Below are 14,540 nucleotides of genomic sequence, written 5' to 3'. Positions count from 1 at the left end.
GGGTTTGTTCCACATTGACATCACTATACTCACACATAGGGATAAAAGAGCCATTGAACAAGCATATGTATCAGGAAAGTGAGAGCTGTTATTAGGAAAACTGCTCTGGAAACTGTTGATGCTGTGGGCTCTGGGATTGAAATTATATAGGACTCATAAGAGCTTTGTAAGGAGCTGAGAGGGAGAGGTAAGGGAGATAAGCAACTAACTGCTGCACTTAAATCAATGGAATGGAGAGAGTTGACAGGAATATTAGGCGTCAACTCCTGTCCTGGAATGTAACTACTGGCCAAGTTCAGTGGCCGAGCTTAATGGAAACAAGCTGTACACTATATAAGATAAAAGCTCTCATTGCAGAAGAATGACAGCAGAAAGAAAAAGCATGTCAATTGCAAACTTGCTTATTTTCATGCTGTTTAACTAAAGCAATTTCATAACATGAGAATACCGCTTTAAGTTAATTGTAATGTTTTTAATTGTTATTTATTGTAATGTTTTACATTGGATTAATTTCAGGGATGAAGAGATGCAAAAGAAACAGACTACGCTTGGTATGAAAGGAAACAGAGAAGTTCCTCTATGTAACAGTTCAAGTGAATCACCAGCACTATTGAAGCAACATCAAACATGGGGAAAACATGAGAAGGAAGATATGAAGATGAAGTTTCAGATAAACAAGACTGACTCTTTTCTGCAGGAGGACAACTACTTACCTAAGCATTTTTCTAGCATGCAGAATCACTGTAACACCAGCAATGTTGGGTCTAGGTCAGGACCCCAGTTGATAGGCTCATTTACAAATAGATCAGGGAGGCCCTTCTACAACATGGACCAAAGCCATCCTGGAGTGCACCTGACAGGGCGACCCCATCATGGAGGTGTTGACAATTTCCAGGTATATCATGGTTTGCAGCAGCATTCTGTAGACTCTAACTCTACAGATATTAAAATGGAAAATACTTTTGTGACTCCAAATGTCCTATATGACTCAGGTTTTCCTTTGAACATCCCCATCAAAACTGAAAATGACTCAGATTCTGAGGGCAGATCTGAACATTATCTTAAGCCCCATGGTCATGGATGGGTGAGTGAAAATAATGTCGTAAAAAGAACTTTGATGGACTACCCTCAGTCACTTCATCTAAAGACTGAATCGAACCTCAATGAGCAAAACTTTTGCCTGAAACCAAAGCATCATATGCATTCTACACATAGAGGGCACTGTTTTGTTCCGGCTGCACATATGAACCATATAAACACAAGTCGGCCTTTTAAAGGTCTGTACAATAAGGATCCAACTCAATTTTATCCCCAGAAGCCCAACTTCCTGGACAGCGTACTGAGCCAACAGGGGGCAAATTGCTTAAATAATCCACTTTATGCAACAGATGATAAGAATCAGGGCGATCAATCTTATAAGCTGCAATGTGAGTTTAAAGCTCACAATATGGTTCAGAATATCAAGCGTGAGCCCCTGGATTCCCCTCCGTGGGCTGAGAGTGATCAGGAATCGATACCAGCACTCTACCAAAAAAACACACTGATGGGATTTTTACCTGGCCAAATGCCACATAATACAGCTGAATTTGCGTACATTCAATAAGTTTTGCATTTCTTATTTGAATTTTAGATAAAATAATATATTGCACTATTTTGACATAAGGTCTCTTTTTATATGTATAGCTTACACTGTGGTAAAAGTGCGGTCGGTGCTTAAAAAGCCTTATGTATCGGGCAGACATTTTGAAAACTGCTCATTTCTCAAGAAACGCAACTATATTTTCCTTGTTTTACCACTAATGAAAAAAAAAGATTTTGCTTCTGTGGAAAATAATTTTATTTTATGAGCTATTCACACTTTTTCTATGTTTTTATAACTCTTTAGACTATGGGGCATTCCCTTAAAGGGTGTGTTGTTTTTTAGAAAGTCCTTTTTGTTGAATGAAGGATGACAGTATTAACAATTTGAGATGCACACTGATACTTGCCTTGATGAATATTGGACTGAATGTATTTGATTGGCACCTTAACAATATGTAAACTGAAAGACGCAAGGCCCCAAAAAACATGTTTTTGCTCTAGACAACTATACACTCTGATAATTGCTTAGCTTTTTCCTTTTTTTAAGACATTGTATTTATAGAAAACTGTCAGGCATTTATTCTGATGTTAAAGTTACAAAATGTCACTGATTCTAACTGAAAAGCAGGAAATGCAGCCATGAAGAGTAAAACAATAAAATAAACATTATGTTTGCTGTATGATATGTTTATTACTACACAAAAGCTGAAGTTCTTTGAAAACTGTACGTCTCTAAACATGTTGAAAAATTACTTGTTCTGTTCATTTACTCAGTGATTTTAAAGAGGACCTGAAAACTCTCCTGAAATGTCCTTTTAGTACAACCCCAATTCCAAAAAAGTTGGTACGTTGTGTTAAATCGTGTAAAAAAAAAAAAAAAAAAAAAAAACCAAGAATGCAACGATTTGAAAATCTCTTATAGTTATATTTTATTCACAACAGAACCCATCTAAGGCTATGTGCACACGTTGCGGATTCTGCTGCGGATCCGCAGCATTTCTGGCCCTGTGGATCCGCAGCAGTTACTGCTGCGTTGAACAGTACCATTGTGAGGTGTGAAACCGCAGGGCTAAATCGCAGGCTAATCCGCAGGTAAACCACAGGTATTTTGACCTGCAGATTTACCTGCGGATTTTTCAAAATCTGTGCGGAAAAATCCGCAGCACTTCCAACTACGTGTGCACATAGCCTCAGAAGCTGAAAGTAAGACATTGAATCATTCCGATGATAGCAACACATCTCAAAAAAGTTAGGATAGTTAACAAAATGCTGGAAAAGTAAGTGATACTAAGAAAAGTATTGCAAGGACTCCACTCTGGCAGTGCTTGAGGTAGACACATACAGCAGGTTCTCAATCAAATAAGATTTATTTACTTTCATAAATCTTCAACGAAAACAAACAACCTTTCTATATCAAAACAATATGACTTAAAGTAAACAGGTACAGTTACTGGCGTCACAGTCACAATCTCACCCATGTAGAGCAAAGTACTGTCACACAGTTCCTCACAAGAAACTGCTTCAGTATCTCCCAGGTCTTTTCCTCCTTTCACACACAGACCCTAAATGACACAGCTGGACTGGAACTGGAGGTATGGGAACAGCCAGTCCCACCCAGCTCTAGTGGTTGTTCTTAACCCGGACCCAACATCTATGCCCAATAATAAAACCTCTCAGTAGTATCTGTGCTGAAGCCTACTTCTCAGTGTCTTACATAACCGAGGCAAGCCACCACAGAGACACATACCTCCCATCTAGGACTTGTACAGCTGCAACGTTTCATACACCCCCGCTGCTCAAAGCCAGGGTGCTGGGCACCTTCTGCCAGCAGACAATGTACCCTGAGAGGGCATCCGCATTCCTGTGTTGTTTCCCAGGCCTATGTTCAACCTGAAAGCTAAAATCTTGAAGGGCCAGGAACCACTGTGTCACCCTGGCATTGTTCCCCACTTATTGTCTTCCTCACCTGGGACACGTTACTTCGATTTAGGAAATGTGTAGTTTCCCTGCTGGAGACAACCTCTCCCAGGAGTTCCTTCTGCTGCTGTAATTGGTGTAGCTGTAGCTGGAATGGCTGAATAAGGAGTTTGTTAGTCCCCTGCTATCAATGGTGAGCTATACATAGAGGTTTTAGAACAACATATGCTCCAATCCAGATGAAGTACCCAGTTGGATGAACACATAGGTGGGCTGCACGGCTGAAGTAAATCATTTCTTCAGAAATGGCTGACAATAAGTTTTTTTATTCACAACGCGTTACTGGTATTTTTATCAAGTGAAAAAAACAAATGTCCCATCCATACAATCTCTTTCAGGGAAAACGTTATATATTTCATATGTTTTTCTCACAAGAGTACAGCTTCACAAAAGAAGAGTTTATGTGATGACCCCTTGCAGTCAAGAATAGAGTTGAGCGACTTTTGGTTTTTTAGGGTCGCGTTTCGTTTCGTGAAACCCGACTTTTCCAAAAGTCGGGTCGAGCAAGATCGTCCGATTATAGGGAAAAGTCGGGGTCGTCCCGAAACACGAAACCCAATGTAAGTCAATGGGGAATAAAAGTTGGCAGTGAGAGGAGGACAGGAAACACACCTACAGTGCCCATTTGAATGCCAAAAGCATCAATTCTTCTTACTTAAGCTTGTCAACCTTAATTAACTTCATAATACAAGTTACGCACTGAAAAATGGGGGTTATTTGGCTAAAGTTGTGGGGGGGGAGGGCTGGCTGCAGGTTTTCATGTACCCTGGGCGAAAGAGCGCCCCTTTAACACATACCACAACTCATCATGCTCCGATACGGCAGATAAATAGCGGTATAGTACAATGAAAAATACCTCACTTTTTACATCTCATGACGAGGCCCATCTATTTCTCCATACAGAATCATTGGTCCCATATAATGTTTGAAACAGTATATGATGAGCTCCACATAATGCTACAGTATATGTTGGTCCCCATGGATGAAGCTCCACTGTCTTATGGGCCCAAATAATGCTCCAAACATAATGGGCCCCATTTCTAATGCTCTAGTGTATAATGGGCCCTGTAAATGCTGCTCCAGTGTCTGATGTCCACCTTTGGAATGTTCCAGTGTATGGTGGGCCCCATCTATCATTCTCCAGAGTATAGTGCTCCCCAAAAATTGCTGTCCCAACATTGAAAACAATCAAATAAGTCTCCTCGCTAGGGAATCCCTGTACTTGTCTGGACAGGTGCTGTAGCTTGCTTAACAGCTCGCCAGCCGTTCTCACGCCCAGTATGGATTGCACGTGATTGCACAAAGGTTAGAAAGGGTACCGTATCCCTGGATAACATGTATGGATAGCGTACACATTCAAAATATATGTCTCAGGAGGCAGGCTCAGACGGTGTCAGGCCCAGTATGGATTGCACGTGATTGCACAAAGGTTAGAAAGGGTACCGTATCCCTGGAGAACATGTATGGATAGCGTACACATTCAAAATATATGTCTCAGGAGGCAGGCTCAGACGGTGTCAGGCACAGTATGGATTGCACGTGATTGCACAAAGGTTAGAAAGGGTACCGTATCCCCAGATAACATGTATGCATAGCGTACACATTCAAAATATATGTCTCAGGAGGCAGGCTCAGACGGTGTTAGGCCCAGTATGGATTGCACGTGATTGCACAAAGGTTAGAAAGGGTACCGTATCCCCAGATAACATGTATGGATAGCGTACACATTCAAAATATATGTCTCAGGAGGCAGGCTCAGACGGTGTTAGGCCCAGTATGGATTGCACGTGATTGCACAAAGGTTAGAAAGGGTACCGTATCCCTGGATAACATGTATGGATAGCGTACACATTCAAAATATATGTCTCAGGAGGCAGGCTCAGACGGTGTCAGGCACAGTATGGATTGCACGTGATTGCACAAAGGTTAGAAAGGGTACCGTATCCCCAGATAACATGTATGGATAGCGTACACATTCAAAATATATGTCTCAGGAGGCAGGCTCAGACGGTGTTATCCCCAGTATGGATTGCACGTGATTGCACAAAGTTTAGAAAGGGTACCGTATCCCCGGATAACATGTATGGATAGCGTACACATTCAAAATATATGTCTCAGGAGGCAGGCTCAGACGGTGTTAGGCCCAGTATGGATTGCACGTGATTGCACAAAGGTTAGAAAGGGTACCGTATCCCCGGATAACATGTATGGATAGCGTACACATTCAAAATATATGTATCAGGAGGCAGGCTCAGACGGTGTTAGGCCCAGTATGGATTGCACGTGATTGCACAAAGGTTAGAAAGGGTACCGTATCCCTGGATAACATGTATGGATAGCGTACACATTCAAAATATATGTCTCAGGAGGCAGGCTCAGACGGTGTCAGGCACAGTATGGATTGCACGTGATTGCACAAAGGTTAGAAAGGGTACCGTATCCCCGGATAACATGTATGGATAGCGTACACATTCAAAATATATGTCTCAGGAGGCAGGCTCAGACGGTGTTAGGCCCAGTATGGATTGCACGTGATTGCACAAAGGTTACAAAGGGTACCGTATCCCTGGATAACATGTATGGATAGCGTACACATTCAAAATATATGTCTCAGGAGGCAGGCTCAGACGGTGTCAGGCACAGTATGGATTGCACGTGATTGCACAAAGGTTAGAAAGGGTACCGTATCCCCGGATAACATGTATGGATAGCGTACACATTCAAAATATATGTCTCAGGAGGCAGGCTCAGACGGTGTTAGGCCCAGTATGGATTGCACGTGATTGCACAAAGGTTACAAAGGGTACCGTATCCCTGGATAACATGTATGGATAGCGTACACATTCAAAATATATGTCTCAGGAGGCAGGCTCAGACGGTGTCAGGCACAGTATGGATTTGACGGCCCAGATTACACAGCGGAGGAGCAGGGAGAGGTAAAGATTGCAAATGCTGGGGCCCTGCCCAAGCAAGGGGGGCCCACTCGTGGGCGTCGGTACTGGCACTGGGCCCCTCATAGTACAGCGGTGTGTCTGACGGCGGGTGTGCACCACCACCGTCAGAGACACTTGATTGCACTATGAGGGACCCTGTGCCAGTGCCCGCGCCCAAGAGTCGGCCTACCCACCTGTCCAGGGCAACGGCACTCGCACGGTGTCGTGCGGTAGGTGGTGACCCCGGCCATGGGGGGGGAGGCAGCACAGTTAGGGAGTTTTAGAAAGTGGCATATGTTGATGTTGGACATTCAGCTGATGCAAAAGGCGAAATAGGTGAAGTACCAGGAAGAGGTGGACCAAAGCAAGCCATTTTTCTGTCACCCTATGTGTCATCAGGGGAAGGTGGGACAAAATCCTTGGAAACCCATGCGTGGTTCATTTTAATGAAGGTTAGATCATCCACATTTTGGGTTGACAGACGGGTCCTTTTTTCTGTCAGGATTGATCCAGCTGCACTGAAGACTCTTTCCGATAGCACACTTGCAGCTGGGCAAGCGAGACACTGCTGTCTCCTGTCACTTTCCATCGATGCAGTATTACCAGTTGTGTGAGCGGTATTTGAAAAATCAGTCCACAACATTGTCATGAAACCCCTGTCTCCAACGCCACTTCTGCTGTGTGCACCACGAACACCTCTGCCAAGCTGCCCCCGGCCCGTACGGCTCGTGTGAGAACCATCACCGCTGCTGTGTGCTGGGAATGCCTCAAGCAACCGATTTACCAGAGTTGCTTGTTTATTAGCCAATATTAGGTCAAGGTTCTCCTGTGGCATGATGTTTTGTAATTTGCCTTTATAGCGTGGATCCAGGATGGTGGCCAACCAGTAGTCGTCATCGTTCATCATTTTGGCAATGCGGGGGTCCCTTTTTAGGATCCGCAAGGCATAATCTGACATGTGGGCCAATGTTCCCGGTGTCAATGATGCACTGCGAGTGCTGGGTGGAGGAGCACTTTCTGGCAAATCCACATCCCTCCAGTCACGCACAAACCCTGTACCAGACCTTGCCACGCCAACATTTTCACTTGCCCCACGAGATGCATCCTCCTCCCCTAAGTAATCATCCCCATCATCCTCCTCCTCCTCCTCTTCTTCCTCCACCTCGTCCAGGAGAGGTCCCTGAGCAGACAATGGCTGAATGTCATCAAGGATTCCCTCCTCCTCTTCCTCCTCATCAACATTGGCTGCAGACGCCTGCTCCTTAAGGTGCGTCAAAGTTTGCATGAGCAGACGCATAAGTGGGATGCTCATGCTTAGGATGGCGTCGTCTGCGCTTACCAGCCGTGTGCATTCCTCAAAACACTGAAGGACTTTACAAAGGTCTTTCAGCTTCGACCACTGCACGCCTGTCAACTCCATGTCTGCTCTCAAAGTGCCTGGCTGTGTATCCTCCCACAAATGCATTATGGCCTGCCTCTGCTCGCACAGCCGCTCCACCATGTGCAGGGTGGAGTTCCACCTTGTTGCAATGTCGATAATGAGGCGGTGGTTGGGAAGGTGGAGCAATCGCTGCAGCTTCTGCATACGAACGGAGTGTACAGGCGACCGGCGGATGTGCGCGCACAGTCTTCGCACCTTCTGGAGCAGGGCTGTTAACTCCGGATAATTTTTGAGGAAGCACTGCACCACCAGGTTCAAGGTGTGAGCCAAGCAAGGTATGTGGCTGAGTTTTGAAAGGGCTATGGCTGCCACAAAATTACGGCCGTTATCACTAACTACCTTGCCTGCCTCAAGATGTACACTGCCCAGCCATGACTCAGTTTGTCGCTTCAAGTACTCGGCCAGCACCTCGGCGGTGTGTCTGTCGCCCAAACACATCATCTGCAACACAGCCTGCTGACGCTTTCCACTAGCTGCTCGATAGGGGGACACATCGTGTGCAACAGTGGCAGCTGCAGATGGAGTGCTCGTACGACTGCGCTCTGTGGACGAGCTTTCGCTTCTGGAGGAGGAGGAGGAGGAGGAGGAGGAGGAGGAGGGTCGAACGCCTACAGCCAACTGTTTCCTATACCATGGGCTAGGCAGCACTGTCCCACCACCGCTGTCCCCTGTGGACCCTGCATCCACCACATTAACCCAGTGCGCAGTGATGGACACGTAACGGCCCTGGCCATGCCGACTGGACCATGCATCAGTTGTGAGGTGCACCTTTCCACTCACTGACTGCTTGAGTGCATGGACAATGCGGTCTTTCACATGATGGTGGAGGGCTGGGATGGCTTTGCGAGAGAAGAAGTGGCGACTGGGTAGGTCATAGCGTGGTACTGCATAGGCCATGAGTTCGCGGAAAGCTGTGCTTTCCACCAACCGAAAGGGCATAATCTCAAACGAGATTAGTTTGGCAATGTGGGCGTTCAAACCCAGTGTACGCGGATGAGAGACTGAGTACTTTCTTGACCTACTCATAGTGTCTGGGAGGGTGAGCTGGACTTGAGAGCTGCATATGGTGGAAGTAGCGGTGGACAGGGCGGACTGAGAGAGGGTTGATGATGGTGATGGAGTTGGTGTTCTTTCTGATGGCCTAGAATCAGTCTTTCGTTGATATAACAGTGGGATTCCCTGACTGCTGTGGTCTTGCAACGACACCTCAACATTTGCTGCTGTGCTAACCGGTGGGCTTACAGTGGGGGAAACAATGTAGCGTTGCTGACTACCTTCGTTGTGATCAGTTGCACATGTGGCACTTGAGGTTTGGTGTTGTGTCCACGCTTGCAAGTGCATGCTGGTTAAATGTCTAAGCATGCAACTGGTATTCAAATTTTTCAGATTTTTCCCTCGGCTAAAGGTCTTTGCGCACTTCTTACAGATAACCTTGGCCTGATCATGAGGATTTTGTTCAAAAAAGTGCCACACTGCACTCTTCCTACTTTGGCAGACATTTTGCGGCCTAGCACGCTGTGATCTTTTGACCCTCTGGACAAGCTGTCCAGCAACTCTTTTGATGTTTGGAACCTGTCTTTGGAGTGCTCCGGGCCTGCCAGATAACAGCTGTTGCGATGTCGATGTCTGCTGTGGATGCTCCTCATCTGAGCTATTGGAAGCAGCACCCTCTTCCCCCAATGGATGCCAATCTGGGTCAACAACTGGGTCATCCATCACCTCCTCTTCTATGTCATGTGCACCTTTCTCTGTGTCACCGTGTATGGTGGTATAGTGTGCGGGAAGGGGCACCTGAGTCTCATCAGGGTCAAAATCTGGCTCTGTACACTGCGAGGACAATGTAGTGCTCTGAGTGAATGTACCAGCAGAATCATCCATCAGCAGCTGTGCATCAGTGCACTCCATGTCAGATTCATCTTGGCCTGGGTAATTCACCATTTCACTTGATAATCCAGGCATGGTATGTGAAAACAGCTCCATGGAGTAATCAGTAGTATGGCCTGCGTCATCCTTCAATCTTGGTTGGGGTGAAGGACACAAGGAAAGGTGTGGTTCATGAACATGAGCCTCCAATGACGACTCAGTGCTTTTACTTTTTACAACTGAAGAAGAGGAGGCGATAGAGCTGGAGGCTGAGTCAGCAATGTAAGACAAAACTTTTTCCTGATGCTCTGCCTTTAAAAGCGGTTTGCCAACTCCTAGAAAACTAAGCGTTCGAGGCCTTATGTAGCCAGACGATGACGCAGGGTCAGCACCTCCTGCATTCGGTCCTATTTTGCTCTTGCCACTACCATCAGATCCACCACCAACACCATCATTACCAGCTGCCAACCCCCGCCCAATTCCACGGCCTCTTCCACCAGCCTTCCTCATTTTTGGTAGAAATGTAGACAAAATCCAACAAACTATATAGTAATGTAAAACAAGGTACAAGGTGTCTATAGGACAGGGGAGATTTAGAATTTCTGCACACACTTGTGGACAGTGGACACTTTTGGATTGTGTGAGGCCCACTGATATCTGAGCGCTATGTGACAGGCTCGATGGCACAGCTGCCTGTGACCAAAGTGACGAGAGGATAATGGAGATTTTGAATCTCTGCGCACACTTTTGGACACTGGACACTTGTGGATTGTGTGAGGCCCACTGATATCTGAGCGCTATGTGACAGGCTCGATGGCACAGCTGCCTGTGACCAAAGTGACGAGAGGATAATGGAGATTTTGAATCTCTGCGCACACTTTTGGACACTGGACACTTGTGGATTGTGTGAGGCCCACTGATATCTGAGCGCTATGTGACACGCTCGATGGCACAGCTGCCTGTGACCAAAGTGACGAGAGGATAATGGAGATTTTGAATCTCTGCGCGCACTTTTGGACACTGGACACTTGTGGATTGTGTGAGGCCCACTGATATCTGAGCGCTATGTGACACGCTCGATGGCACAGCTGCCTGTGACCAAAGTGACGAGAGGATAATGGAGATTTTGAATCTCTGCGCACACTTTTGGACACTGGACACTTGTGGATTGTGTGAGGCCCACTGATATCTGAGCGCTATGTGACACACTCGATGGCACAGCTGCCTGTGACCAAAGTGACGAGAGGATAATGGAGATTTTGAATCTCTGCGCACACTTTTGGACACTGGACACTTGTGAATTGTGTGAGTCCCACTGATATCTGAGCGCTATGTGACACGCTCGATGGCACAGCTGCCTGTGACCAAAGTGACGAGAGGATAATGGAGATTTTGAATCTCTGCGCACACTTTTGGACACTGGACACTTGTGGATTGTGTGAGGCCCACTGATATCTGAGCGCTATGTGACAGGCTCGATGGCACAGCTGCCTGTGACAAAAGTGACGAGAGGATAATGGAGATTTTGAATCTCTGCGCACACTTTTGGACACTGGACACTTGTGGATTGTGTGAGGCCCACTGATATCTGAGCGCTATGTGACAGGCTCGATGGCACAGCTGTGACCAAAGTGACGAGAGGATAATGGAGATTTTGAATCTCTGCGCACACTTTTGGACACTGGACACTTGTGGATTGTGTGAGGCCCACTGATATCTGAGCGCTATGTGACACGCTCGATGGCACAGCTGCCTGTGACAAAAGTGACGAGAGGATAATGGAGATTTTGAATCTCTGCGCACACTTTTGGACACTGGACACTTGTGGATTGTGTGAGGCCCACTGATATCTGAGCGCTATGTGACACGCTCGATGGCACAGCTGTGACCAAAGTGACGAGAGGATAATGGAGATTTTGAATCTCTGCGCACACTTTTGGACACTGGACACTTGTGGATTGTGTGAGGCCCACTGATATCTGAGCGCTATGTGACACGCTCGATGGCACAGCTGCCTGTGACCAAAGTGACGAGAGGATAATGGAGATTTTGAATCTCTGCGCACACTTTTGGACACTGGACACTTGTGGATTGTGTGAGGCCCACTGATATCTGAGCGCTATGTGACAGGCTCGATGGCACAGCTGCCTGTGACCAAAGTGACGAGAGGATAATGGAGATTTTGAATCTCTGTGCACACTTTTGGACACTGGACACTTGTGGATTGTGTGAGGCCCACTGATATCTGAGCGCTATGTGACACGCTCGATGGCACAGCTGCCTGTGACCAAAGTGACGAGAGGATAATGGAGATTTTGAATCTCTGCGCGCACTTTTGGACACTGGACACTTGTGGATTGTGTGAGGCCCACTGATATCTGAGCGCTATGTGACACGCTCGATGGCACAGCTGCCTGTGACCAAAGTGACGAGAGGATAATGGAGATTTTGAATCTCTGCGCACACTTTTGGACACTGGACACTTGTGGATTGTGTGAGGCCCACTGATATCTGAGCGCTATGTGACACGCTCGATGGCACAGCTGCCTGTGACCAAAGTGACGAGAGGATAATGGAGATTTTGAATCTCTGCGCACACTTTTGGACACTGGACACTTGTGGATTGTGTGAGGCCCACTGATATCTGAGCGCTATGTGACAGGCTCGATGGCACAGCTGTGACAAAAGTGACTAGAGGATAAGGGAGATTGGATTGCTTTTAAAAAAGCAGTTTGCGGAGCAGTGGGTAAACAGCAATGCCAGCGTGTCAGGAAGCCTTAAAAGGCAGCCCAACAACCAACACCACTGATACACCACAATATAGCCTCCCCTTGCACTGCACACACAGTGACTTGTGTGTTGTGCAGGCCAAATCGCTAGCAGCAGAAGCAGTTTTTTTGTCTTCTTCCCTGCCTAACGCTCTCCCTACAGAATCAGCAGCAACCTCTCCCTATACTAAGATCGGCAGAAGTAAGATGGCGGTCGGCGTGCACGCCCTTTTATACCCCCTGTGACGCCCACCAAAGCAAGCCAATCACTTGCATGCCCTTCTGAAAGATGGTGGTGACCCGTGCCTAGGTCATCACGTTGCCCACAGTGTCCGTGGATCCTGATTGGCTGAAAAAGAGCGCAAAACAAACTTTTGAAACGCGACTTTGGCGCGTAAGTCGCCGACCTCGTGGCCGACCTCATCCTAGGGTCGGGTTTCGTTTCATGAAACCCGACTTTGCCAAAAGTCGGCGACTTTTGAATTTTTTCGACCCGTTTCGCTCAACTCTAGTCAAGAACCTTTCACCAACAGAAAACATTTGGCATGTTATTGGGTCGCCCTCCCAGGGCTGTGGGGTACTCGGTACCAGGCCAGTCTCTCAGATGGGAATGTCACAGCAGCGGTGACCCGGTCCGTGGCCCTGGGCGCCCAAGTAAAAGGGAGATTGAATGGTGAAATGTAGTGGAAATGAATAGTTTGTGACACCACCTGTGGTGTTCGGCAATGAAGATGTAAGCCGACGCTGCAGACAGATCCTCTGGGACAGATGGTGTGGTGGAGCAGTGATGTTATAGCCCTCCACAGGCAGGGCTGTAGTCCCAGGGCAGAGTAGGTGAAGTGGCACGTAGATGGTGTAGTGTCAGGCGCAAGGGATGTAGCAGTGCTGGGCAGGTTGGTGCAGGAATAAGTGGAGGACACCAGGGCGTGTAATTCCAAAGCTTTACTCACAGTCTGTTGTACAAACAGGTGCCTGCCTCCGTACTGTGTCCTCCGGGTCAGGGATTCAGTCAACCTCCAGGCCAGATGGAACAATCCTTTCCAACACTCCGCCAACATGTGCCTTTCTGAATGTCTCCTCTTATAGCGCCTTTGAGTGAAGTACTCCTAGTACTGAGTTACACTGGAGTGCCTCCTGTCCGATGTTCTTATGAACCCTACTTGTACGGCAGACAGCTGTAGCCTGCTTCGGGGACTTCTTGCTACTATGTCCCAGCTCACTATCCTGTTGCTGTTGTGCCCCCAAGTCTTGTGTGGGAATAAAGTGGTCACTACTTCTATTCCTCCGGTGTCTGCTGCAGGACCATTAGTATCCATACAACCTCGGGGACCGGGCCACGGCCTTGCGCTTGGAACTTCTAGGAAGGGTTCTCTTCTAACCCACGTCCTCTGTTCTCTTTTACTCCTCACGTTCCGTACTAATCCTTTCTTTCTATGGAGAATCCGGCTTTCAGTCTATGTTGCTCTCTCCTTTTCCCGTGCCAGCAGACCCAGGTCACTGGGATCTGCTGCAGCACTTCCATCCATCTATCCCGCTCGACGGGGATCTTCTTCTCTCTAGCTCTCCAACCAACTGACCTCTAATCCTAAACTCTTCCCGCTCCTTGTAATGTAAACTAACTCCACCCACCTCCCAGCACATTTCGTGTTCCAAGCAGGGAGCCACCAATGGGTGCTTTGCTATACTCCAAGCAGGGAGCCGCCGAAGGTGCTTTGCTACACTACTTTGTGGTGTGGGGTGCAGGTGTTGGAGTGTGGTCAGGAGTCTCCACCTTACCTGGATGGTGGGATACCACACCTCAGGAGGAGGTGCAGTACCTCTGTGGCGACTGAGCCTCAGGGGCACCACATTATCAAATGAAAAATCCGACAAAGACAACCCAGGACTGTTGAGCGAGAATCCTACATCCGACAGGAATGGGATAATATTCCTTTTCCAATACTCCAGCAAATGGTCTCACGACATGTTTACAGACTG

The 14,540-nt window shown here is 47.2% G+C and overlaps 1 protein-coding gene across 2 annotated transcripts in view; it reads left to right on the top strand.

Annotated features, from left to right (window-relative positions):
- AHRR (aryl hydrocarbon receptor repressor) overlaps positions 1–2,261 on the top strand; it is a 480,666-nt gene extending 478,405 nt beyond the window's left edge. For both annotated transcript variants that reach the window (XM_073587798.1, XM_073587799.1), the window contains one exon: positions 517–2,261. In XM_073587798.1, the coding sequence (XP_073443899.1) occupies positions 517–1,603 (1,087 nt within the window). In that variant the 3' untranslated portion in view covers positions 1,604–2,261. The remainder of the gene's footprint in view (positions 1–516) is intronic.
- Positions 2,262–14,540: the final 12,279 nt, after the last annotated feature.

The sequence above is a fragment of the Dendrobates tinctorius genome, unplaced genomic scaffold, assembly GCF_039654945.1.
Source record: "Dendrobates tinctorius isolate UK_male_01 unplaced genomic scaffold, ASM3965494v1 ptg000102l, whole genome shotgun sequence".
NCBI lineage: Eukaryota > Metazoa > Chordata > Amphibia > Anura > Dendrobatidae > Dendrobates > Dendrobates tinctorius.
Note: the sequence above shows the minus strand (reverse complement) of the source record. Positions and strands in the feature narration are given on the sequence as shown.